This window comes from Mesoplodon mirus (genome assembly GCF_964341445.2).
Source record: "Mesoplodon mirus genome assembly, chromosome: 3".
In the NCBI taxonomy this organism is placed as follows: Eukaryota; Metazoa; Chordata; class Mammalia; order Artiodactyla; family Ziphiidae; genus Mesoplodon; species Mesoplodon mirus.
Genome location: NC_138978.1, coordinates 153,630,460 through 153,656,854, shown reverse-complemented (window position 1 = coordinate 153,656,854; position 26,395 = coordinate 153,630,460). Strand labels below are relative to the sequence as shown.

General features: G+C 50.7%; 1 protein-coding gene across 2 annotated transcripts in view; it reads right to left on the bottom strand.

Moving 5' to 3' along the window:
* The window catches only part of VASH2 (vasohibin 2), a 36,182-nt gene that overhangs the window by 3,381 nt on the left and 6,406 nt on the right, over positions 1–26,395 (bottom strand). For both annotated transcript variants that reach the window (XM_082614385.1, XM_082614386.1), the window contains 5 exons: positions 23,747–23,835; positions 19,734–19,790; positions 19,147–19,221; positions 12,368–12,749; positions 10,465–10,580 (listed from right to left, as the gene is read on the bottom strand). In XM_082614385.1, the coding sequence (XP_082470511.1) occupies positions 10,465–10,580; positions 12,368–12,749; positions 19,147–19,221; positions 19,734–19,790; positions 23,747–23,835 (719 nt within the window). The remainder of the gene's footprint in view (positions 1–10,464; positions 10,581–12,367; positions 12,750–19,146; positions 19,222–19,733; positions 19,791–23,746; positions 23,836–26,395) is intronic.

The window sequence follows — 26,395 nt, the reverse complement described above, 5'->3', positions numbered from 1 at the left end:
AACCTAGTTTCTGTAAACCTTGAAAGGGTCTAAAAAAGTTTGACTACAGTAGAACTGAACATCTGAACCAAATTCTCCTAGAAACCTTGGCCCCCTCGTGTCGGTGCCCTGGGGAAGCCCAGCACCTACAAGATGTCTCAGGTGACTCAGGTTCTTGTGGAGATTCTCAGCCACTATTCCAGGCTTGAGGGTATAAATCAGGATGAATCTTTTAGAATTCATCTGTAAAAGCAGGTCAATGTGGAAAATCATTCAGTGGCAAATCACCTCTCTTCCCTAAATACATTTTCTCAAGCACTTTCCAATATGACAGTACACCCAAGCATTTATAGGAAGTTGTAAGAAAGTACTTCAAGGTGGGGAAAGAAATCATTCAGTAGCACATCATCTGTCTTCATTAAAGATACTTCCTAGGTGACTTCCCAATATAAAATCATACCTAAGTGTTCTCATGATTTATCTCACAATTTTTTCCATTTTTAAAATGAGCCTCCTCCTCACCTTCTTTGGTAAGACATAACCCAGATTGTAAACCAGTATGTCTGAGTTCTAACTGAAAAGTTTCACGTTTTTACAAGAAGATCAAAGACATTTTTAGGTTACACTTGAACATTAAATGTTAAAAAAAGAGAGACCAAATGAAAATATAATTGTTTAAAAGTTTCCTGGTTTATACCGAAAGATTTCCTAGCAGTAAATTTGTTTTTCCCTTGGCATGTATGTGGTCCAACTCATTCAGTGTTGCTACAACGAGAAATCAACAGCTAGCTTCTACTTAGGGCACTGCTCGATAAAGGACACCAGGCTTAGTTTTGGCAACAAATTCTATCACCCCTCACATTCTCACTCTCATTCTCTCTCTACTTGGCCCTCCCTCTCCCCTCTTCCTCCCTCCCTCCCTTTCTTGTTTTCAGAGATGTCCCATTTCTGATAAGCCATTAACAGTCTATGATCATCCCCTCTGAAACTAGATTATCCAAAGTGGTACAGAAACCTTCCCTGACCTGCTACTTGGCACTACTAAAATAACCTGTAACCTTTCTTGTCTCCATTGCACGGGGCTTACTTCTCAGCTGGACCATGTGCCCTGCTTTATTGGTCAGGAATCATGCCTCTCATTCCTTTGTGTATCTTCTCATGGTGCCCAGGATACACAGATGATGCTGATAAATACGGCAGTACTTAATACTTAGACTCTAAAGGTGCCGCCCTTCCTATATGAGAATAATGCTAGTGAGACCCTAGCTTCATATTTCTCAGGTGTTGGGATAAATCTGCACTGACCTATTTTCTCTCCCTCGGTCCTCTGACCAACAGCACCTGCTGGAAAGTCAGTGGCAGGACAGACGACAGGGTAGGTCAAGGAGAGAACAAACCCTACCCACTCAGCCCTGTAACGAGGGCTTCCCTGGGGTCACTGCAGCGACAGGCCACAGGCACAAACCACACGCTTGCCACCTCCTCAGAAGCCACTTTTTGGCCACTCTCCTGGCTTCCTCCTTTTGGAGCCCCTCAGCCCTGAGGAACAGAATTTTCATATTTTTCGAACTTTCTGTGCCCTGCAAATTTCTCCCTTTACCTTTCCCATGTTCTGCTCTCAGCACCCTTGAAAACAGATGCACTTTAATGAGGGGCTCTTATGGGAATTCCCTGGCATCCCAGGGGTTAGGACTCAGCGCTATCACTGCCAGGGGCCTGGGTTTGATCCCTGGTCAGGGAACTAAGATCCCATGAGCCGTGCGGTGTGACCAAAAAGAAAGAAAGAAAGAAAGAAAGAATGTGGGGCTCTTTGGCCTCCTTTTTCTAAACCTTTCCTTATCACTTCCACCAGTTCCCCACACCTTCCACGTGCTGAGAAAACACCGTTATAAATAGCTTTTATTTATTAGGCACTTACTCTGGGCCAGGCATTGTTCTAAGCAGTCTACGTGGGTGAATTCACTCTCACCATAACGTCATGGTACTGATAGTGTTGCTACCCATTTTACAGAGGGAGAAAGGGAGGCACTGAAAGGAAGCTGCTCAAAGCAAAGTCGTGTGGTTATTAGCAAGTGGTGGAAACCAGAGTTCTTCCCCAGAATCTAGAGCCCATGAGCTTGACCAGGATGCAAACTGACCCCCATGCCCACGCAAAGTATCCTCCCAAGCATCTGAAGACGACATCAGGCCACTCCTGCCTCTGCACCTTGGCTTTTGGAATGCCTCCTGCTTGTCTTCTCATCATCCTTTCAAGAACCAACCCAGATGCCACTTCTCCCCTGCAGTACTTTCTGACTTCCTCTCTCCACAGCACACTGCTCCTTGCTCTGTATGCACTGGTGTTTCCTTTTGTACATCTGCTAAAGTATCTCGAAGGCTCATAATCCCTGTGCCCGCCTCAGAGACTGCAAACAACTTCAGAGCAGGGATCAAGTGAATTCATCTGTGAATCCCCACTGTGGCACCTGTACCCCTCAATAAATTTTTGGTCTAGTTCTGACTAACGTGTAAACGACTGATAGGACTTCTTTCTGTTACGTTTGTCATGGGATATTTTTATTTCAACAAAGTCCTAAGCCAGGAATTCAAGCCACCATGACACCATTCGAAGAATTAACAAGTAGGAAGAATTTTTTTTTTTTCTGTGTAAGAGAGGCTTTACCTTATCTCCGAAAGCTATTTGGGGAACCTGCCTACTTGTACAGCTGAATGTGGTTCTGCAACGACAGACAGCTTGGGGGCTTCTAATGGAAAGGGACTAAGCTGTCTCCTTCCTCTGTATCTCCACCCCTCCCACCTCCCCCCAACAGCCCAGAACCCAGAAGAGGAAAAAAAACAGGTTAACACTGGCAGAAAATGAGTTAAACTGAGATTCCTGGTGACCTATCCGTAAGGTGAAACCCTTTTCTTTCTCAGCAACACTGGCTACAATTTCCTGGCCTGGCGAAGGGCAGAAGTGGGTTATCACAGCATGCCACCTGCCCGTGGGCCTAGCCAGAAATACTATTCAGTCCTTGCCAGCTCATCTCAGGGCCAGAGCTGGGGGAGCTATTGAGTATGGAGAGGCCTCTTCCAAGTGCTCCTCTGGCTATAATTAGAATATGGCAAGGGGGGTTATTTTTAAGAAACACAAGCACCAGGATGATGATTCAGCCAGGTCTGTGCTTGCCCAGAACCTCACATCAGATCCAGGGTTATTATTTTAGAACAATATATTTCTCCAAACCCCTCCCCAGTCCAAACAAGCAAAAGAAATCAAAGGATTCTCCTTTAGAAAGCTCTCGGGCACCTTCTACTTTAGGGGAAGCGGGGTAGGGACCTCAGGTTTCCTTTGATGCACTTTGGGGATGGAAAAGGGGACGCTCCTCTCTGAGCACAAATGGAAAATCCCAGCCTCAACTGTATCCAGGGTGAACCAGGGTGACGGCGTGATGGCCTGGTCCCAGGTCCACCCTCAGCCCCACCCTCAGGCCTGCATCCCAGGAGTCAGCCGCAGCGAAGCTGTGCAGAGGGGGGGAGGTGGGCTGGGGAGGACAGGGCAACTGTTCCACGGAGGAGGTATTCTGTGAGACGTGCCACTGCTATTCACCACACACCCTAGTGTTCGCTAACTACACCTTGACAGTTCGGGCACAGTGAACCATCTCCAGGTGGCACATCGTGTCTTTCACAAACCCTGAGGCAGCCTCAGGGCCGAGGAGGAGCTCGGCTAGATTGGATGTTGGTGTTGAAGCCACAAGAAGCATCAGAACCAGAAAGCGATGGCAGCATGTTGGGGACAGAAGCGGGGACAACATCATATCCTGGGGCTTGAACGAGTCGGCGTGCGTCTGTGTGACACTGGCTTTCGGGAAAGAGGCAGTAAGTGGAGGAAAAGCCTACGGGGTTTTCCCTAAAACCACCCAGCCCCCTTTCTGTCCCTCTGACTAAGGGCTGTGTCTGGGGCATCTCCTCTCCTCATGTCCCAACTCCCCAGCCCCCAAGCTGTCACCGGGCAGGATGGGTCCGAGGGCCTGAGTGGCAGCCGGACAGCAGGGCTCCTGCAACTTGCTTGCTACTTAACTCATTCACAAGAATGTATCAAGCAGCACTTTGTGCCGAGCACCTTGCAAGTCTTGGGGTTACCCAGACAGATGGCAGCTCAGTGGAGCCACAATCCATCCCCCTTTCTTCCAATGGAAATTTACCGCTTGCTTCTCCCCTACGAGTGTGAGATACTGATTCAGGGACAGGGCCCAGCTCTGTCCAGTTCAGGGCCGCCTGATGGGGACCCACAGACCACCAGTCGGGCTGCTCATGCTTCTTGCTCCTGTTTCCCTTGAGGTCACAGCCCTTCAGGGTGGGGGTGCACGTGCCCGTGTTCACACGCACCGTCCTCACACACCGCACACTCGCAAGGACCAGTGTAGCTGTGATCCTTGTGGTCTCTGGATTCGAGAAAGGGATATATGGTAAAGGAGCCATGTTCATCTCTCGGGCCTCAGTGTTAAGGGTGTGGAACGGACTCCATCAGGGATGGTGTTGGCCCAGCATTCACAAGTTCAGGGAGACCCCAGGCCCTCCTCTCTGGTCTAGTCTGGCAGCAGTCAGGTCAGGCCAGGCCCCGATTTAGGACTCATGGCCCATATGCGGGTACGCCTCAGGGACGAACACTGGGTGGTTCCCGCCCACCTGTCACCTTCCTTCAAAGCCAGTCCTGCTCCTCACTCACATTCCTTACTTCCCAGGACCGCAGGCACCGCTGCTGGCAGCTGACAGGGCAGACAGCTGAGGCTGCTATGTGAACAGACGGGCTTGAGCCAAGAGAGACGTGGCTCCAAAGAGATCCTCTGGCCCTTTGCCCTTTCTTCCAAGCCCTCCCCAGCCAGGAACTCTGGCCAGAGACCAAGAGCCAGGGGCCACTGAGATTCCAGGGCACAGCTTCCAGGCTCTGATCTCACCTCCCGTTTCCATGGCAGAGAACCCCTGTAGGAACCCCAACCCGGCATGACTGTTTCAGTCGTCAGCTCTGGAGGCTCCTGGCTCACTCTGCCAGAGGCAGTCTTTCCTGATAAGGCCCATCACTCCATCTTGGTTTCTTCAAGCATCCCCAGGGACCCTGGACCATATGAAATCCCCTGGGGAACGAAGCAGGGTGGGCCTCTGAGTTGGAGACTACCTTCTCTGGGCTCCTGGAAAGAAACCCCACATCATCGTGGAGGTTTTACTTCTCCCTCCATAACCTTCCTAGTTTTCTCTCCCTCTTTGTGCCCCTGCTACGATCCACGTGAAGGCAATTTTCCCCTTTCCCCCCTTGGGGAGATTTTCTCATTTGGGGTCTACAGAGAATGACTTCTTGGGCCCCGTTCAAAATATCTTCGATGTGATTAGATCATGGAACCAAACTGCTTCTCCTATGACTACATTATGATTTCATTTAGAAATGACTTGAGGGCCTCACTTAACCAGTTGCCTGGAGGCATCTTCATGAGACTGGTGGTAGAACGGAGAAGGAATTCCCTCATCCAGCTGTGGCCCAGCAGTGGAAGGAGAACTCTCACGGGGCTGAGTAACCTCTGTGACCCTGAGGGTCTCCAGCAGGGTGAATAAAGCCCACCGGAGGCACGAAGTGCCCTCGAGATAGATGACAAAGAAGGGAACTCAAAGAAAAGGAAAAAAAAATTGTGAGCAGCAAAGAAGAGAGCAGAGACAGAGGGGAAAAAAAAGGAGGCAGATGGGGAGAGAAGACAAAGATGGTCTCGTGGGTCCTGAGGGACTCTTGCCCCAGTTCAGAAGAACGCTCCTCGGGGTCACTCCAGTTGGTAGGAGCTGCTTTCATGCGAACACAGGCAGCCCAGCCAGAAAACCACTGTCCACTCACCCCCACTCCCCCGGGTTCAGGCTACAGTCAGCAGGCCAAGAGCTGTGGACTGTCAGAGACGGAAAGGACCCCAGGGAGCATCTGGGGTTCTCAGTGGAAGCATTTTAGGTGGAATGGTTCTTTACGGGGGAGGATGGTCCATAGCTTTCTTTGCAGGGCATTGATCATCTTGGCTCCCAAGATGTTGATAAGCAAAACCCTCCCCTCCCGCTGCACTTCTAACCCTTCTCCCCCAGGGGGCGCCCTGGCTCCTGTTGAGAACCTCTGTGAACACCCCTCAGTGAAGAGCTAAGTGGGGACTGAGGGCCAGAGTTGTACAGGAGTTGATTCAAGTTCGCAAAAGGCCTTTTACACCTAGATCTCAACCTCCATCTCCCTGACTCTGTAAGAACTTCAGGAAACAACCTGGCTGTTCTGTGTGGACGCTTCTCTAAACACTCCTAGAGGAGCAGCGAGTACGAGAAGGGACTCGTGGATGGAGGGGTGGAGGAGTCCCTGTTTCTCTCTTGAAACTTTGTCTCAGCTGACACTAAGGTAGTCACTGCTACTTGCCCTCCTCCCACTCAGCTGACTCTCTGTCAACCCAGTGACACTGATCCTCCTTCCTAGAAGGATTATTCAGACAAGTGCAAAAATGGAGAGGAATGCAGGGCTGGAAGTAGCTCCAGCTGCAGGGAGGTGGTGGCTGAGGATATAAAGTCACTAAAATTATCCACGCACAGACAGGGGCTGGGCCCCCACAGCTGATGGGCCTCTTGCCTGTTATGGTCATTTTCCACCCTTTGGGCCACTCCCCGGCTTCCCTGTGGCACCCGACACATTTAGAAATGACCTGATGGCCGTAGGTAATGCTGAGATAGTAACACAGTGAGAATCACCAAACCCTTGCTGATGCTGACCATGCTGCAGTAGGATGCCCAGAGTTTGATGGAGTTATGGGGTCCTAATCAAATTTGTCACTTTCTCGTTTCCTAGCCAAAAGCAAGATTACCTGGAGAAAAGCCTGCTTGGTGAAGGCCATGGGTAGAAGCTGAGAAGCTGCTTTCCTCCAGACACACCTCTAGGTACCAGGCTGTCCTGGATTCTAGTCTGTTGCAATGGCGGAGGCTGGGAGCCGGAGAGGGATGGAGGGGCTTGGTGCTCAGTTCTTCCCGTGGTCCCCACCTCTCACAGCCTTCCTTTTACTCTCATCTCCTGCATCTCTCTTCTGACATGGTGGCCCCTGTCATCCCTAACCCAGCCCTGCAACCCACAAGTCAGGGTTTAGGAGGACCCGGGGAGAGACTCTTCCCTCCTTGTAACTCCTCCATCCACTGTGAAACTTCAGCCAAGATATTTGCCCTCTAGATTCCTCTCCTGACCTCCAAACACTAGGAGAAAAGAAGCGGCAGGGGCTTCCACCACCAAGAATAACCATGGTCTTCCTGGATTTGCTCACATCAAATTGTCCATAAGAACCCACAAGCCACCTGGGTTCCCTTGATGGGCAAACAACCAAGGCCACCTGGCCCTAATTGGGAAAAAAAAATCCCCATATTCTGACCCTTGGGAGGAGTTCATGAAGGAAGACTCCTGGGAACCAGTGCTCTGCCCAGAAGAAGGGGCTGCGGAGAAGGGTCATGAGTCCAAGGGATTCAGAGGCTGCTTGCAGCCACTCTTCACCATTTCGGGAAAGTTTACATTTTCACTGAACCATGAGCCGTCACCTGTGTGCTCCTGGGGCCTGCTCGGCTATAGCTGGGACCAATTCAGGACATGAAGGAGGCTGGTGGAATTGAATCTCATGTCCCTTCACGTCTTCCTTCCTGACCCCCCGGTGACGACCGCCCTCTCCCTAGTCTTTCTCCCCCTTCCCAGGCCCACTCCCACACCTCAGGAGGGTGGGCCCTGACACTAGAGGGTGGCCCTGACGCTCACATCCTAGGCAGTCTAACAGCCGTCCTCTGCAGGCACCGGTGTGCTTGCATGCCTTGGGTGCACGACAAAGTAGCTGCAGTTAGAGCAGGGGCATGGCCAGGGGGATGACTGAGAACAGGATTTCTCTATCTGGCCCACAGGAGAAAGACCAGCTGGGTTCCTCCCAGAGTGACTTCAGTGGGGGGCCAGGCCCCGGTCACACCCTCTAGCCTCACCCCAGCAACCTCATTATCCAGAGGCCCAGGCAGGACCAGGCAGGGCTGAGCCCCTGAACCACACTCAATGGCCTCATCCGCCCCTCTCGGCAGATGTAGGACCTTCATCTTGACGTTCTGGTTTTTTTTTTTTTAAGTCAAGCCCCAAATCAGTTCTCCCACATTGATTGATCAAACGGTGGCTCTCCAGGTGTGGTCCCTGGACCGGCAGCATCAGCATCACCAGGGAACTTGTCTCTCCCTTCTTTCCTTGCAAATGTATCCAGCTGTTGTTTCAACTGTCACTTCTGAGGAGATGGCTCTAAAAGCATGATCTCTCTTTCCCAACATCCTCCAACACCAGATCTGCATTTTCAGCAACTTCTACAACAAACACCCCGCTCCCTGGGTGCCTAAGAAGTACCTCAAAGTCCACGGTCCAAACTCAAATTCACCTTCTTACCCCACTCAAACCACCACCAATACCACCACCATCACCAGCAGCTTGTCATCCTGACTTTTGTCTCTACAACCAGTTTCTAAGACCTTATTGGCTTTACCATCCCTGGGCAATCACAGTAACTCTTTCTGGTGAAAAACTTAGTATATTTTGGACTGCAAAGTTCCTGTGGATCCAAGTAAAATGACCCGGACAGGAATCGCCTTAAAAACCAACGGCTGCCATTCTGTGCATAAACCCGTCAGGTAGAATGCCTAGGGTTTCATGTACCCTGGACGCCAGAGTCTCAAGGGGAGAGAAAGGCTTTATGGACTGCTCAACGTTTGCTGAAGAGTGGGAGCCCCTCAGGAAAGGACTCAGGCCTCCACGGGCAGAAAGGATAATCTATCAGATTAAGGGGCCCCCTCCCCTGCTTCAGGAGCCACCAGATTCCCATTTCTGGGTCACTCATTCTATGCCAAATGACCCTCTGGGAAGGGCTTACATGTCCATAGTCCTGTGAGACAACTGCTACTTTGTTCAGGGAAGCAATGGATGGATGTTAGAATCAGGGAGGAGGAGACACAGGGTTAGGGTCAGGGTCAAGGGTGCTCGTCAGCATCAGGGTCAGAGGCCATGTATGAAAGGCTTGAAGCCATCCCGCTCCCTGAAAGGACACACCTATGTTGAAACCACCCTGACTGACCTTCAGCTACAGGAGCACCTGACCCTCCTGCTTTGTCATTCCTCCCCTTTCAAACCCTGGGTTCCAGTCATTTTGCTCAAGGCCTTCCTGGCTGTCGATGCTGAAGCCTGGGATTGGCAGTGGGAGGTGGAGGGGAGATGAACGGGAAACCTTCCTCAGAAATGACAATACGCGGGTCCTGTCCTATTCTTCCAAAAACAGAACCGATGCTCCCCTCCCCCGCCACCTTCCCAGAGTCAAGAGACCTGGGTTCTAGCCCCAGTGCCATCACTGGCCAGCTGCACGACACGGCAAAAGACGACAAACCTTTTTTGTGCTCTGGTTTCTTCATCTAAAAAGGAAAACCGGGAAACTCTCCCTTCTCCCCCTACAGAACTGACGTGACAATAATATGCTTGCGTACAGCAGTTCACCACGAACAAATCGCTCTCGTTACGTCTTCTAACTTGACCCTTACAGCACCTTGTGATATAGGCAAGAAAAGCATTTTTATCCTCTTTGACGGATGAGGAAACTCAGGCTCCCGAAGGATTTGCCCAGGCTGCAAGGTTAATAGGCAGCAGAGAGCCAGGGCCCAAGCTTGACCTCTGTGCCCTGTACCACTCCGTCCCCTGCACGGTGAGAACCCATGTGACAGACACAGCATGCTGCTGGTATTAATCAAAGTAGTAGTTTTTCCCAGTGTAATTATGACCCACATATTTGCCAGTGGATTATCACTGGTTACTCTGGGTAGCCTCAGCATCTCCAATCCGTCACTTCTTAAGTGGGTCATTTTGAACTAAGATGCAGGTGTGAAATCACTAGCTTCACGGCTAAAACAGGGGAGGATACAGTCAACCAGGGAAGAGGATGTGCCTAGTGGTATTTCTGATGCCACCATCCATGGAGGGCGATCACGCTTTCTGCTGGGCACAGAAGGCTAAGGTTTTAGGCAAGTTCATCACTTCTAACAATCGCATTTTTGGGGTGGGAGAACTTGAGCCTGGAAAGGCTGCATGACATGCCTAGGGCCCCATAGCTCCTTAAGCAGCTGAGCTGCCTCCAGACATGGGTTTCCTAACTCTGTAAGGCCAATGCTCCTTCCAGGCTACCGGGATTTCGCACTGTTCTCCATCTCACACTATCTGGGGCTTATCCCTCCAACTGCGTCTCCATCTGACAGTCAGGAGGGTAAGAGCACTGGGGGTGATGTGCATGGTGGATCCTTTTCCATAAGAGATGTCCACCGAACGAGGGGCAGATCTCTTGGAGATCACCATTTGGTTCAAATGCCGAGCCCAGGACACAACTTCATCCCCAAGGGCCAGGCCAACCTCCCAAACGTGTGTGCTGGGCCTTAATTTGGGGAAGAGGAAATACTACTCACGACTTGTCTCGCCTGCCGAGCCGTCTTGGGGGGCTCGCCTGCCTCCGTCGGGGGGACAGTGATTTTCCCCGGCTTCTCGCTTGGGTTGGAGAGTGGGCACTTGCAGGTTTCAGGAGCTGGAGGAGATTACAAGGAGTTACCACGCTGCTTCCTAACAGCCCCGCCCTCGTGCCTTCCTACAGCCCAGCATCTCAACCCCTGCCCATTCATGATCCCGGGGTTTAGAAGGCCCTGAGCTGGAGGCCTCCTCCTGACACACAGATGTGCTTCTCTCATGCTGCACTGACAAGAAGCAGAGGTACCACTTCCCAGAGGATGATAGGATTTCGTTGAGTTCCTTTCCCCATGGCAGAGAGAGGAACAGAGCCCAATGTCTCAGCCTCCTGGGGCTGTTTGGTTGCTCAGAAAATTCCCCTCTCGCGAAGGCAAAGTCCCAACCATGTTGCCCCAGAAGCCAGCTTGTTCCTTTTCTGACCCTCCCACCCCACACGCATGCGCAGAGTGGGTCCAGCTGATCCAGAATCTCCATTACAGGTGCTGCCGAGTGAAGTCCCCAGGTGCTAAACGCAACCAAGCCTGAATTCGGCATAATCCCTTGCCCCTGCGGGTCTCAGCATACACACAGGTTTTCTCTCTCAGTGACTCCACGAGCTCTGGAGGAGCAGGGACAAACAGGCATCCTGTCACCTTGGAAGTGACATGGTAGAAGGAAGAAGGGCTTATGAGCGTAGTTTATATTAAAGCCAGCAGAGCGCATGCTCCTTTGTTTGCTTTTGTGACTCCAGGTCAGAATTTTATGCCAAAGGGCTTTGCAACTTACAAAGCAAAGCAGAGATAGGGCTTCCCTGGTGGTGCAGTGGTTGAGAGTCCGCCTGCCGATGCAGGGGACACGGGTTCGTGCCCCGGTCCGGGAAGATCCCACATGCCGCGGAGCGGCTGGGCCCGTGAGCCATGGCCACTGAGTCTGCGCGTCCGGAGCCTGTGCTCCGCAACGGGAGAGGCCACAATGGTGAGAGGCCCATGTACCGTAAAAAAAAAAAAAAAAAAAAAAAAAGAAAGAAAAAAAAAGGGCTTCCCTGGTGGCGCAGTGGTTGAGAATCTGCCTGCTAATGCAGGGGACACGGGTTCGAGCCCTGGTATGGGAAGATCCCACATGCCGCGGAGCAACTGGGCCCGCGAGCCACAACTACTGAGCCTGCGCATCTGGAGCCTGTGCTCCGCAACAAGAGAGGCCGCAATAGTGAGAGGCCCGCGCACCGCGATGAAGAGTGGCCCCCACTTGCCACAACTAGAGAAAGCCCTCACACAGAAATGAAGACCCAACACAGACAAGAATAAATAAATTAATTAAAAAAAAAAATTAAAAAAAAAAAAAAAAAAAAAAAGAAAAAAAAAAAGCAGAGATAAAACAGGACTCTGAAATAGATTATACAGCAGGGTGACCCTGGCTTGCCTGAGACTTTCTTGGCTTTAAGTACTGAAAATCTCATTTCCTCAGAAACCCCTCAGTTTCAGGGAAACTGAGATGACTGGCCACTCTTACTATAAAGACAAAACAGAATAAAGCAAAACTACAGCCTTAGTATAAAATGACTAACATTTTAGATTGACTCACAGAAGGAACTGCAGGCCAAGACTCTGCTTCAGCTACAACACCTAAATTGAGCTTAGCTCTAGTTTTTAAAGTAGTAAATGCAGAGAGACTTAAATTGTCCATGTCAAAAATTGAATGTTATTTTTTTAACAGGGTGCCTACTAAGCAAGATAACCTCAAGAAACTTTTGACCATCTCAGAAACACAGGGCACGTGGCAATAGAGAAAGAGAGAGGGAGGGAGGGAGAGAGAGAGAGAGAACGAGGAAAGAACTCTCTTGCCTTGCTCATTTGCCTCCCCTGAGCCTACCTTCATTCTCATGTCCCTGGCATATTTCTCCAGCTCCTTCCTTATATCAGCCCTCAACATCTTTGAGACATTGAGGACCAGCTGCTTCCACTCGATGGGCTGGAAGCTATGAGGCTCATGGGGGACATACAACCCAATCTTGACCTTCTTGACTGTGTGCAGATATTTCTTGTAGGAGTCTTCAAAGTCAAAGATGAGGTCACTCAGAGTCCGAAAGGTCAATGGCTTGTCCATCAGCTCAGCCCTTCGGCTCATGCCCAGTGAGCCATAGCGGCCATTGCAGTAAATCCCCAGCACAACATGGTGAAAGTAGTTTCCTGAGAAGTAGGTTTTAAAGCTGATGGGGAATCGCTCGATGGAAGGCTGTCCATTGGTTAAGTATCTTAGAGAATCTGAGTCAAGGAAGAGAAAGGAGGCTTGAGGACACCAGCACTTGGACTCCCAGGAAAGGAAAGTAGCCCATACGGTCAGTGGGCCCACCCCTCTGCCTCTGAGCAGGCCAAGACCTAACCTTTCCAGACCAATCCTCTTATAAAGGACTCACTGGATATCTCTGAGTACCTGCTACATGATGCATACCAAACCAAATTAATATGGGACAAAGAGGGAAGATTTGCCATCTTCTTTAGTAAATCAATAAATGCAAACAAAACCATTAACAACGTACTTTATCCTCCCCTGGTGCTCTACAGGGGATGATAAGCTATTAAAAGTTGGTTTCTGCCATTGGACTGATGTTCTCAGTCGTTAATTCTGGCTGGAGTATGTGGGACAGACCAGGAATTGAAGGCCTCTGCAATGGTGCTGGGAGAAATGACAACCAGAGCCTAGACAAGGCAGTGGAGATGTAAAAGACACAGACCAACTGACAGGATGGGAAGGGACAGAATGGTGTCAGAATGGGTCATATCTGCGCCTTGTCTGCTCCTCTCATTGGCTCCAGCATACCCATGCTAGTAGCCTTGGGTACCACAGAGAGCTGCCTGCAGCATCCGAACCTCAGGCTCCCTTCAGTCCCCAACCCAGCTGGTGTCACAGCTCAGCTCTCTCCACGTGTTGGCCCGTCTGGATTGAGCCACCCAGCCTCTTACCATGAACTCGGTTTGGGCCCAGCAACCCCACATGGTGCAGCTTCAAGTAACTACCCCCACTGACTCCACACGCTGCAACGACGGACAGGAGGCACCACATCCTCAAGTCCACCTCAAAGTCTCTGGACAGCCCTGGCATGGCCGTGGAGACTCAAAGACCCAACTCTTCTGGAGAGGGATACTGGAAATTCAAATACACTCTGCTGAAGACCGCTGGTGTCTCCGGACCTTTTCTAAGGGACATAACAATCCAGGCTCTTAACATGGCGGCTTGTGCACGGTGAGTGCTCAGTAAGTGGGTACCATTCTCCACTCTCGGAGAACTTGTCTTCACCATTTCTTGCCCCTGCTCCAATTTACCTTCCACACAGTGGCCAGAATGATCTATTGAAGCCAAAATTTGGTACATGTCACTCTTCTGCTTAAGTTTTCAGTGTCTCTCATCTTCTCCAGGACTTGGTCCAAATCCCTCAGCAAAGTCCTGCCATGATTCATCCCCTGTTCCTCATCCCTTTGTACCGTCTCATCTCCCCCACACTCTGGGCTCACACACTGACCTACAGTTGACCTGTGACTTTTTTTTTTTTTTTTTGCCTGCAGTGCAGCTTGCAGAATCTTAGTTCCCCAACCAGGAATTGAACCCGCACCCTCAGCAGTGAAAGCGCGGAGTCCTAACCACTAGACCTCCAGGGAACTCCCAACCTGTGACATTTTTGAAGGATACACCGAGACCATGAAGAACCCAAAGATCTGTGCCCACTGTCCTCAGCACATACTCCCCCAGAATATGAAGTCAAATATAACTGAATATTTTAAATGACCTTTACATTACAAGGCCATGAGACTAAAGTGACCCAGGAAACTTTCAAAAACAAGCTACTAAACCCACTGTACACGACCTCATGTCTCCATCGAAGTATAACTTCTTTTATGGCTTCACTCACACATCAGTCTTATATTGTGGAGGATTTAAACCTGGCAGAGATCTTTGGGGTCTCCTAAGAATCATGAGTGACAAGGATGCTATTGGGGGTTTCCCTGGTGGTGCAGTGGTTAAGAATCCGCCTGCCAATGCAGGGGACACGGGTTCAAGCCCTGGTCCAGGAAGATCCCACATGCCGCAGAGCAACTAAACCCGTGCGTCACAACTACTGAGCCTGTGTGTCACAACTACTGAAGCCCATGCACCTAGAGCCCGTGCTCCGCAACAAGAGAAGCCACTGCAGTGAGAAGCCCGTGCACCACAACGAAGAGTAACCCCTGCTCGCCGCCAAGTAGAGAAAGCCCGTGCACAGCAACGAAGACCCAACGCAGCCAAAAATAATTAAATAAGTTTATTTTTTAAAAAAGGATGTTATTGGGCTTTCTCTCTTTACACAGGCTGCACCCTGACTGGAACAGCCTCACTTCCTGGGTGTGATACCTTCCCTGACCTTCCTCAGTGTGGGTTAAGTCTCCCACACCCCCTGCAAGAACTCCCACAGCACTTGGTGCTTATTCATCCTGCTTTGTGTGTGTGTGTATGCGCACGCACACGTGTGCGTTTGTATCTTGTAATGGCAGGAATTGTGCTTTGCATCCTGGTATCCCCGGGCATCGCACAGGCCTGGCGCACAGAAGTACCTGGTTAGTGATTGCTGAAAGGATGAATCTTAGATTGTGAGGATACATTTCCTTACGTTCAAAAAGACTGTACTCGACAGAGAAAGACAAACACCATGTGATATCACTTACATGTAGAATCTAAAAAAATACAACAAACTAGTGAATATAACAAAAAAGAAGCAGACTTACAGATATAGAGAAGAAACTAGTGGTTATGAGTTGGGGGGGCAACATAGGGATGGGGGAGTGGGAGGTACAAACTGTTGGGTATGAGACAGGCTCAAGGATGTATTGTAAAACATGGGGAATATAGCCAATATTTTGTAATAACTGTAAATGGAAAGTAACCTTGAAAAATTACATTAAAATTTCTTTTAAGTAAAAATAAAATTTTTTTAAAAAGGTCTGCACTGGGTGTGGGGCTAATCCAGTACCCTTAAAAGAAAGAAGGCTTGTCCTCTATCCTCAATTAAATCACAGATGGCTCCTCTCTATAAAAATGGTTACCTGCTTTCTCTTCACTTTATCATGTGAGATAAACTGGCAGTAAGGGAGTGAAATCACATCCTTCTGAGTCCTCTTACATAAATTCTTACTTGCTTTCTGGGGTGAGTTCTCTGGGGCTGGAACAAGGGCATTCCTCAGTTAAGTCAGTGTAATAAACACTGGGCGAGTGTTTCCTGTGCCAGACAGACTGCTAGGTAGGGCTGCAGAGCCAAAGATGAAGACTCCCTGGAAGTCTGATAGGGAGACAGACTCAAAGTGGACACAATACCATCAGTATGGCAGTTCCTCAAGCAAACTAAACCTAGAATTACCATATGACCCAGCAATTGTACTTCAGATACTTCAGGTATATACCCAAGAGAACTGAAAGCAAAGACTCAAACAGATACTCACACACCAATGTTCACAGCAGCATTATTCACAATTGCCAAAAGGTGGAAATAACCAAAGGGTCCATCAAGGGATGAATGGATAAACAATGCGTGGTATATACATACAATGGAACATTATTGTCTTAAAAAGGAAGGAAATTCTGCAGTATGCTACAACATGAATGAACCTTGAGCATATTACACTAAGTGAAATGAGCCAGTCACAAAAGGACAAATACTGTTATGATTCAACTTTATGAGGTACCTGGAGAGGTCGAATTCATAGAAACAGAAAGTAGAATGGTGGTTGCCAGGGCCTGGGGACCCTGTGTTTAATGGGTTTAGCATTTCAGTTGGGAAAGAGGAAGTTTAGAGGTGAATGGTGGTGATGGTTGCACAACTGCGTGAATGTCCTCAATGCCACTCAATTGTACACTTAAAAATAGTTAAAATGGCAAATTTGTTATGAATATTTTACTATTCTTAGAAACCCCGCATTCGCAATATATGTGTCAAGTCATTATGCTGTACACCTTAAACTTTCACGGTGCCCTAAATCAATTTTATCTCAAACTGAAAAAAACCCACCCCCATGTGACGTGTGTTGTGAGAGAGGCATCCCTGCCACCTCAGGAAGAGCAGAGAAGAGCCCTCGGGACCAGAATGAGTCCCACAGGACAGGTAGAGTCAGCCAAGGGGAGAAGAGTGAGTGGGGAGGGGACTGGAGGGACCACCAGTCCATCCTGTGGCAAGTCACCAATCACTTGGATTTGCTCCATCACTACAGCAAATCAGTAAAGTCTTGGGACCTGGAGCCTCTGTGAACGGAGAGGGAGGGGACTAAGAGGTATGGATTAGGGCTGGGAAGTAGCCTGAGCTTTTCTAGAGAAAAGGGAGCAACAGTGCCCCAAGCTTGGGGAAGATCTGCCCAGTACCCAGCCTGCTGCGGCTATGCCTCCCCTGCCTCTAATTACACACCTGTTATTGAATAAACCCTAGCACTTCAGCACCATGATTAAGCCCCACCAGGGCCAGTGAGGCCCCCTAAAGAGCTGCCATGATTCAGAAAATAATTTGGAACCAAAAGTCTATCTCTCCAGCATGATCAAAAAAGCAAGATCAAAAGAAGTGGCCCTTCGCGAATGAATCCTGAACTCGGAGCTCATGTCAAACAAGAGAAAACAAGGACAAGCCCATGGACACAGCTTCCAAGCAGCAGCCAAGCCGACCTGTTTCAGAGTTGGCAACACACCGCTTGTCCCCTAGGACCTGTGGAAGGGCCCATGGGAGGCCAACCGATGACCCAAGTCTGTCCTTCACTGTGCCTGGGAGCAAAGCAGGCCACAGGGCTGCTGACACAAAGACAAAGAGGCCGTAACTTTTAGAATTCAGCTGTGTTTCTTGTCTGTGCAAGAGTCACATTTCCCTGAGTTCAGCTGTATTTCTCCCCCCTCCCTCCACTTTTCTGAAATGACACGCCGGTTAGAACAAAGGAGAACCCAGAGCACGCTACCCTCTGGTTCGGACAGGCCCAGAGGCTGGCCACAGGTCCATCCCCCCAACCCCAAAGGTTTTATTGGTAACTCCGGTAACCTAAGCTAATTTCGGCTTGGACTGATAGAATTGCTCGGGGACAAGACAACTGTGTACGGGACTGCCGTGCGAAGCAAGATGACCTCCATCCAGGGGCCCTGCGACCTCTGTCAGCACAGGGTCTGAAGGCAGCTGGTGCCCGTGGTGATGGGCTCCCTCACCCATCACCAGCAAATCCCCGACAATTGTTCACCCCATTAAACTTGCAGGAGGCTCTGCCCAACAGCTGTGCTGACTCCTGCCTCTAAAGGGTGGGGCCTGGAGCCATCTGCTGCACACCCCCCCGCCCCCATCCTGCCCTCCTGCTGGGCTCCCAGACGCGGTCCATCTCCTTGGTGGGGAACAGGGAGGAGGTATGACTGGAGGGCTGGGCAAAGGCCTCCAAAAAGCTCAAGCTTCCATTTTTCAGACGTCAGCCTGGGCACCTGCGGACAGTCCTGTTACAGATCTGGCCAGCCAGCGCTCTGCAGACTAGAAGGGTGGAGATTCCCCTCCCCACGAAGATGTCCAGGGGGCCGGGAGAACAGACCAGACCCAGCCTACTGTCCCCAGTCCGATTCTGAGTCACCAGTCCTTCTGTATCTGCTCTCTCTCCTGGTTCTCCTTCTACCTCTCTGGCCTCCAAGTCCTGTAAATTCTATCTCCTCGGGATCTCTTGAAACGGTCCCCTCAAATCCATTCCCATTGCCAAAACCATGGTTCAAGCATCAACATTGCCCTCATGTAGCAGCTCCTAACTGGCCTTGCAGATGCAGCGCCCCCTTCTCCGGTTGCCCTTCAACTGGCCCCAAGAACTACCTCTCTAAAGTGCACACCTCATCATGTCCTGTCTCTGCTCCAGAGATTTCGGCTGGGCTGCCCACTGCCTTTGGAAAAAGTTACCCTTCTCAGAATGGCATTCAAGGACCTACATGTCCTAACCTGATATCACCTCTCGAGCTCATGTCTTACTGTGTTCCCTTGGCCGGTTCACCCCAGCCGTCCGCCCCAGGACTGGGAGTTTCTTTGCTTTTCTACCAGATCATATTCTACTGCCACTACCACTAATAAGTCAGTGCCATCACAGTTATTCTGGACCATATTCCCCCTCAGGCTGAGGGTCCAGGAGTCTGGTGCAAAACGGAGCAGAAAGTGTGGAGAGACCAGACCCTTGTTTCAGCTTTATGTCCTGTAGGGTCAGGACACTACGCCATTGGTCTCCTCCACAATCCACTCATAGAACTTTCCCTGGAGATGGCTTTGGATAATCCCATTTTCCCTGGAGGGTCTTTCCTGTTGCAATGCCAGATTAATGCAAAAAATAATGATACACACTCTCTCACTAGTCCCTTGAAGCTGTAATTCTCCTTGTGACTAATGCGTCTGGCCTGGGAGCTGGCCGTGATGCAGGCAGGCTTCAGCTCACAAGTTACACTGATGATGATCCAAGCTCTGATTTGGTTCAACTCCAGATGGTGAAAGTTCAAGAGAAGCACCAGGAGGGCTTGACACTTTCCTCCAAGGAGACAACAGGCATCATCTCTATGGATCTAGGATGATAAAGGCACAAGCAGCCCCACAGTGAAGCCATCATCTATGGAGTAAATTTAAGCTTACGTCACTTAAAGGATACATGCCCAGGATGACAGCTTCAAGGCATTTGATAGGCAAGGACTCCCGAGTCATTTCTTTCGCTGTTTCCATTAACCTGTAGGGTAGAGCATAGCAAAGGATCTCAGACTTATTCAATTATGCAGTCGGTCTGTGTGCCAATCCACCAGGCATGCCCATCGCCACACTAGGCAGCATGCAGGAGTACAGAGAGAAAGGGCAGAACTTGCCTCGTAGGAGGCGTGCAAAGCACATCTGCACCTGGTGGAACTAAATTCCTAAATTCTCCACTCTTCTCTGCAAGACGTAGTTCCGGGAGATTAGTGCTTTTACTCCACAGCACCCTCCCACTAACCCAGGACACGGGTGTTACAATGGAGCAAGTGAAAAAGGCCACATAAAACAAATTTCACAGGTCTGCCCCACCCCTGAGTTAGTCTCCACCACTGAGCTTAGCTCAGCCCCACCTCCAACCTGGCCCGGGGCACCCCTACCCCTTACAGACCAGAATATTTGAGCACTGGGATGAAGGAGAGAGAGTGGGAGAGAAAGATGGCCCCTCTCAGATAGGAGCATGGTCACCTGGCCCACAGATCATGCACCACTTACCCACTCAGCGGTCTCATTTTCCTAATTTCAAAGAACTGGGTCCCTGTATGATTGTATCTGTGTGAAGTATGTAAAGGGAAAGTGACAGAAAACTCCAAAGGTCCCAGTAATCCAGCAGAGGGATTTCTCAAAGGGATGAGGAAGTGGGGGCTTTCCAGAAGGTGGCCTGTAGCCAGAAGATCGCCAACAGTATCTTCCTCCTCTCTGTCCTGCCCTAGAAATCTACTTTCTAACTTAGGCCCCAAAGCACCTTGGATCTATACAATAACTATTTTCAATCTGCTCTGTATTTTGTTTAGTTGACTCCATGTCTTAATTCACCTACTAGACGACAAGCCCTTTGAGAGTTGGGACCATTTATCATCTTTGTGTCACCCATAAAGCCTGGCACAAGCCCAACATATTCCATTTAGCAAATACTATTAAATAAATGAAGACTAAGTGAATGGATGGGTGGATAGAAGGAAGGGAGGAAGCAAGGATGGAATTGATAGAAGTGTGAATGGATGGATGAATGGAAAGCTGGTTGGCTGGCTGGACAGACAGAAAGGTAGGTTGATGGATGGGTGAAAGGAAGGAAGGGTTACGGATGGAAGGTGGAGAGATGGTTGTAGGGTTTCTCAGGAGCGCAGACTCTGCAGCAGAGCTTACCGTGGAGGTAGCACTTTCATTTCATGCCTGGACTGATATTTGACATTGATTACTAGATCTGAGAAGATGACAGCATTCTCCACAAACTGGGATTTAGCTGGTTGCCCACAAGGTCTCAGGGACTGACAAGCCCGCACCAGCTCATTCGGAAGGAGACTGGAGATTCTCAGATACCGGGCTCTCTGTTCTGAAGGAGACTGGAGATTCTCAGATACCGGGCTCTCTGAGACCGGATCTTGATTTTTTTCTGAGCCTGAACAAAAGTTGTTTCATATGTTTCTCTTTCCTGCCTCAAACAAAATCCTATAGAAAAAGTGCATATTGGGAAGGTGCTAATGAAGCATGAACCTGTAGCCCAGGCAGGAAGTATGAGGTTAGATGTGTGCCCCTGCAGTGGTATGGGCAGCTGCAGGAAGTGGCAATGATCACCTCAAGGCACTGCACACCCTCCCGGAGAGGTTGGGATTCCTCTCCGGGCAAAGACGTGCTTGGCCGCTAAGACACAAACATATGTAACGATCACCTGGAGAGTTTGTTATAAGCAGATTCTGGGCTCCATCCTTAGAGATTCTGATTTCGGGCCATGGTCTTAGCCCCTGATGTCAGAGTCGCCCCACCTGGGACTGTCGAATTGGAAATTCTAGGGGATGATTTTAGTAAGCTCACCGTTTGGAAATTACCAGCATGAGCCATAAGAATAACCAATAACGATATAGGCTTGCCCAGATTTTAAAAAATACAATATACAAAACCCTAGAGATAAGAGAGAAAAATGAAGGGCTACGTAGCCTCACTGTGAAATGATTTTTCACTTTACCAAAGATTTCATTCAAATAGTGAGATTCCTTGTATATTTAAAGTAACATGCAACTGGCAAAAGTTCTATTTATATGCCCAATTTTCCCCCTGTTCATATATCTAGTTTATACATCTAGTGCATGGAGTGAGACAAACCTGTAATAAAATAATAAAAAACTACCTGACCATTCTTTCTCTGTTCCTTACAGTTATGGGCCCCTGAAAGTGAGCTGGGGAGGACAGCCTCCTGTAAACGCTGCCTGAAGAGAGAGACTTCACCCTCTGCTCCCTACACAGCAGAGCTCGGGGGTGGGGACTTCTCTTTCCAGAACCCAGTGCAAGGTCAGCATTCCAGTTGGCCAACGCTGTGAGACTGTCAGAAGGGAAGGCAGGATTTGTCCTTTCCTGTCCCCCAGCTGAGGACATCTGTGGTCAGGGCTGGCCCCAATCGGTCCCCATACCCTAGCACCAGTCACTGCATCCAGGACAAAGCAGTAGGAAGGCCCAAGGAACTAAATAAAAGGCTGCTCAGGAGGTAGAACAAAGAGGTTACTCCAATGGCCAGGTGACCCGGAGCCTGATCCCAGTAGCGTGGTGGTGCTTTCCCTTCTCCAGCCCTCTCTGCAGTCACTGAACCAGCTCAGTGAACATCACAGTGGGTCAGTGAAGGGAAAAATGAAAACGCAGATCCTTCAGGACTGAGAATGGGCTGCAGCCTTTCCGGGAGAATGAGCCAATGATATGTAAAGCACATGCAAATTTGCCCCATCAGTGCATTCCCAGCGGCCAGGCTCGTCCTCTTTAATCTCCAGCCAGATGATCCTTGTGAAGACCATGTCCTAAATAGAAGGGGGGAGCCATGCTAATTTCTGTCACCTTCTGGAACGTTCTGTGAGGAGTCGATCACATCCAGGAAGGCTCAGCTTTTGGGGTCCAGGTCGACTCTGGCAGGTGTTTATGCTTCTGGGCCACATGGAACTCCCCACGTGCGGTACCAGTTCAGCGATCAGCACCGACATCAGCCTTCTGTGGGCTAGAACTGTCCGCCTGACCCCTGGAGGCTGGTGTTATCTTCTCTAATATCGCTTCAGGATTCTACGAGGAAGATGCCATGCAGGGGAGTGCACAGTCCGTGAAGTGGGAACTGAGAGGCTAATCAAGTAATTTGCCCACCCAAACGAGCTGCAGCTCTCATCTGGTAGGACCCTTCCCTTCAGGGAAAACACAGAAGTCCACAGGAAGGCTTCTTGCCTATAGCACAGAGAGGGGAGGCCTCCTCTCAGGCATGTGGGACATGTGTGCAGTGCCCCGTGAAATCCTTTCTGCTAAGCTCTATGCCTTTAGGGAGGAAAGACAGAGGTCAGCAGACCTCCTGAACAATGTGCTGGGGGCTAGGATGGCGGCAGCTGCCTCGGCAGGGAGTCCGATGCTGGCTTAGCTGAGATGCTCACTGACTCGCTTGGGCAAACGGCCTGTCCCACTCACATACACCTCCTCTGTTGGCCCGGCTCCCGTCTGACTCCCATCCCTGATAAAGCACCAGCCGTGGCGAGGGCACCATCTGACCCTGCCCCTTCGTTCTTACAACATAGCTCACATGGGCGCTCAGAACAGATGTAATCCTGACTGCGAACACTGGAGGAGAAAAGGGGCCACAGACTGGCTGGTCTGCACCCAGCCTGGACCCACAGGACTTCTCAGCTCTTCTTCAAACTCACATGAGGGGAGACGGCCCCCAGCCCAGGGCCCCATTCACTCATACAGAATGGACCAAGGGCACCAGCCACCAAAGGCAACGCCAGGTGGGCCTCTTGTAGATGATGAGTGGTCAGGATCAGGGCAAAAAGTGAAAGGAAAGAAAAGGAACAGAAGACTAGGAGGGGGGCTTCCCTGGCGGTCCAGTGGTTGAGAATCCGCCTTCCAGCTCACGGGACTTGGGTTCGAGCCCTGGTCTAGGAACTGAGATCCCACATGCCACGGAGCAACTAAGCCTGCACGCCACAACTACTGAGCCCACGCACCCTGGAGCCCGTGCACCACAACTAGAGAGGGAAAACCTGCGCGCCACAGCAAAGAGCACACGCTGCAATGAAAGATCCCGCACGCCTCAACGAAGACCCCGTGTGCCGCAACTAAGACCCGACGCAGCCATAAATAAATAAATAAACAGATATACTAAAAAAAAAAAAAAAAAAGACTAGGAAGGAAGAGGGAGAAAGCAAGCTGGTACAGGAAGAGAGATGGAGGGAGCCAAGGATAACCAAGGAGGAGGAGGTGGAGAAAGCGCAGATGGAAGGAAGAGGGGCGTGTGCTGCCCACCGCTGCTTCACTGCCCTTTACCGTCCCGGCCCACACCCTGCTTCAACGGAGAGGGTCTGATCATTGCAGTGACGTCCTCCAGTGTCACTTCTTCTAGACTCTCACATCGAGGCATCCCTCTGTGCCCGGCCTCGCCAACCTCAGACAGCATTTGCTGACCAGATGGGGACAGAGCCACCACCAGGCTTGCGATCATCATGCCTGTCCCCGGGCTGGGTCTGCTCAGACCCTGGTCGGAAGGATACTGTAGTGTCTTCATGTAGTTCTGGATTGCCTGGAGCCAATCTGGGATCGTCATCGACAGCCTGTAGTTGGGAACCTGGGGTACTGAAGGCTGCAGGGAAGTAGAGAGAGATCATTTTATCAAGGAGATGCAGAGCTACTCCTGAAGGCAGATGGCCACACTGGCCTGGGCACCCGTTCAACGGGTGCCTCCTGGACAAGGTCTCCCCAGACAGGCCAGTCCTCTCTCTGCGTTCCCTTGGCACACACTCTGCCCTGGGTCGCAGCGGCTCTCTATGACCCTTTGTGTGTTGTGGTATGAACACCGCCTGCCTCCCCATGGGAGCCTCAGCCCTTCTTGAGGCCAAGGACCATGTCCTATAGTGTCCCCCCCTCCCCAGGCCTGGTCCAGGAGGGTTCAGAGGTGCTCCATTAATCCTTACACTTCTACTGCATGACTACACTTCTGCTGCATGGCTGGTGTCACCATTGTATGTGTCCACTCCAGGGCACCACTGAATACAAGATGAATGGCGTGGTGCTACACATGCCATTTCTCTTCAGCAGCACCCCCTGCAATGCCCATCACATCCATTGCCTGAGTCCAGCCCCAAGTGCACTAGGAAAGATTCCCTCCTTGCCTTGAATCTTCCCAGCTAAGTGCAGCTCCTCTCACTCATGAGCCATCTTACCCTTTGACCCCACCCGGCTGCCCAGTCTGCCTGGGCATCTCCTAGTCCGCCTCTTGGTCAACACTCACCAGCTGAGGGTATGAAGTTCTAACCCCGGCTGGGAACGGAAGGGAGCAACAGCCGGCCAGCACTGAAAAGGGGGAGGTAAGTCCCTCTTCTCGGGAATTTAGAGCTGAGACACCACCCAGCCCTGAGCAACCCGGCCGACCAGGCCAAGAGCGAGATCAAGCAGGGGCTTCCAATCCAGTCCCTCCTGGGAAGCAAGGGGGCAGTTTCTGCTTTATTTCTTCTCCGTGTTACCCAGTCCCTTACCCTCAGCCTCTCTGATGGGCGGTGGGGAGGGGCGCTGGTGACAGGGACACTCAGCCCATGTGGGTCTGTAGCTCTGGCAGGAAGTAGAGGAGGACTAAGCCGCTTAGGGAGGGGCAGAAGGGGCCGCAGGACAGATTAGTTCCAGCCTCTAAGACAACAGGGAGAGGGAGGCCCTGGGGATTTAGTACTTAGCTGATGGAAGGTGAAGCCACTGGTGGACAGACTGAGGGACAGCACTGGGCAGCCTGGCTGGGCACCAGCGCCAGACACTGCCCACGGACGGTCCCCAGTTCTGTCCCCAGCTCTGCAAGCTCAGGCCCCACAGCCAAGCTGGAGGGCGAGGGGGTCCCCTGGGCCTGAAGCAGGAGGCTCTTCATACTTCTACAGCTTCTGCTGCTTTTACTTAAAATAGAAGGGAACTAGTCACACATCCTATTTCACAGCCAAGGTGCAGAGTGTGTATGTGTGTGTGTGTGTGTGTGCATGACTGCATGTGTGAAAGACAGAGAGAGAATGTGAGACTGTGTGCACACACTCACACAGCTGTTCTGCAAACATTTTGTTTACAACATATCAACTCAAATCACATTCCTGTCTTGGAGAGTCATTTTTGGGAGCAAAATGTTCCCATCTGAACATCTGCTTATACGGCCATTCCCACAACACCCCCGCCCAGCCCAGAGTCAAAATACAAAGCGCGTCCTGGTGTTTCCGACCTAGCAAACATGAGGACGCTTGTCCCTGCTTTTGGCAGTAACATCCACTGATCTACCCACACCTGGAATTCTGCATAAGAATGTGCCAGAGCTCTCACAGAGAAGTGAGGAAGCAGGGGAGACTGAGAACAACCATTTCTTTCGCACCTCCAGTGTTCCAAGCTCTAGGCCAGGTACAAGAGGGAGGTGGCAAACGACACAGTTTATGAAGGCAGGAGCATACCTCTACCCTGGCAAGCATGGGACAACGCCCCGGAGAATCACCAGCCACCTGAGGGATCCCCAGAGGGATGTCCCTTGGCCAAAGCCCTGAGGAAGCCGGAGTGCCCTGGCTCAGAGTCAGCTTTGGGGGCCGACCACCAAGTTATTTCCAACCCCCCCCAAGCCCAGCGGAATCCACAAGAGCCAGATGATGGGGGGAGTCAGGCGGCAGCCGGTCCTCAGAATAGCTGCCCAGTGGCGCCCAAGGGCTTTTAAAAACAGCTGCCTGGTTACCTCAGCCCCGGCTAAGAGTGAGTACAGGGGCTGCAGTCACATTCCCCAAACCCCAGCTGGGGAGCCGGGCTGCGGTGGGAGAAAAGCCGAGACTGCTGAGGGGATGATGTCATCTGGCTACAGCCCACCCTGCCGTCTGGGACAGCTGGCGGGGGCTCAGGCTGGGGCTCAGGCTGGGGCAGCTCCCAACCAGCATCTCGGGCTGCCAAGGCCCCACAGGATGATGGACTATAAACCAGGCAGGCTCCTTGGGGTATAATTATGAGTCCTTGCTTTGTCACCTACTGCTGTGGACCCTGGGCAAGCTGCACAGCCTCTCTAAGCCTCCAGTTCCTTCCTGATAAAATAGGAGAGGATATCACCTACTTCAAACCTTCTGAGCTGGTTGCAAGGATTATATGACCTAATGTATAAAGCAGACAACTTGGGGCTTGGCACTCGGTGTTTTTAAGTGTTA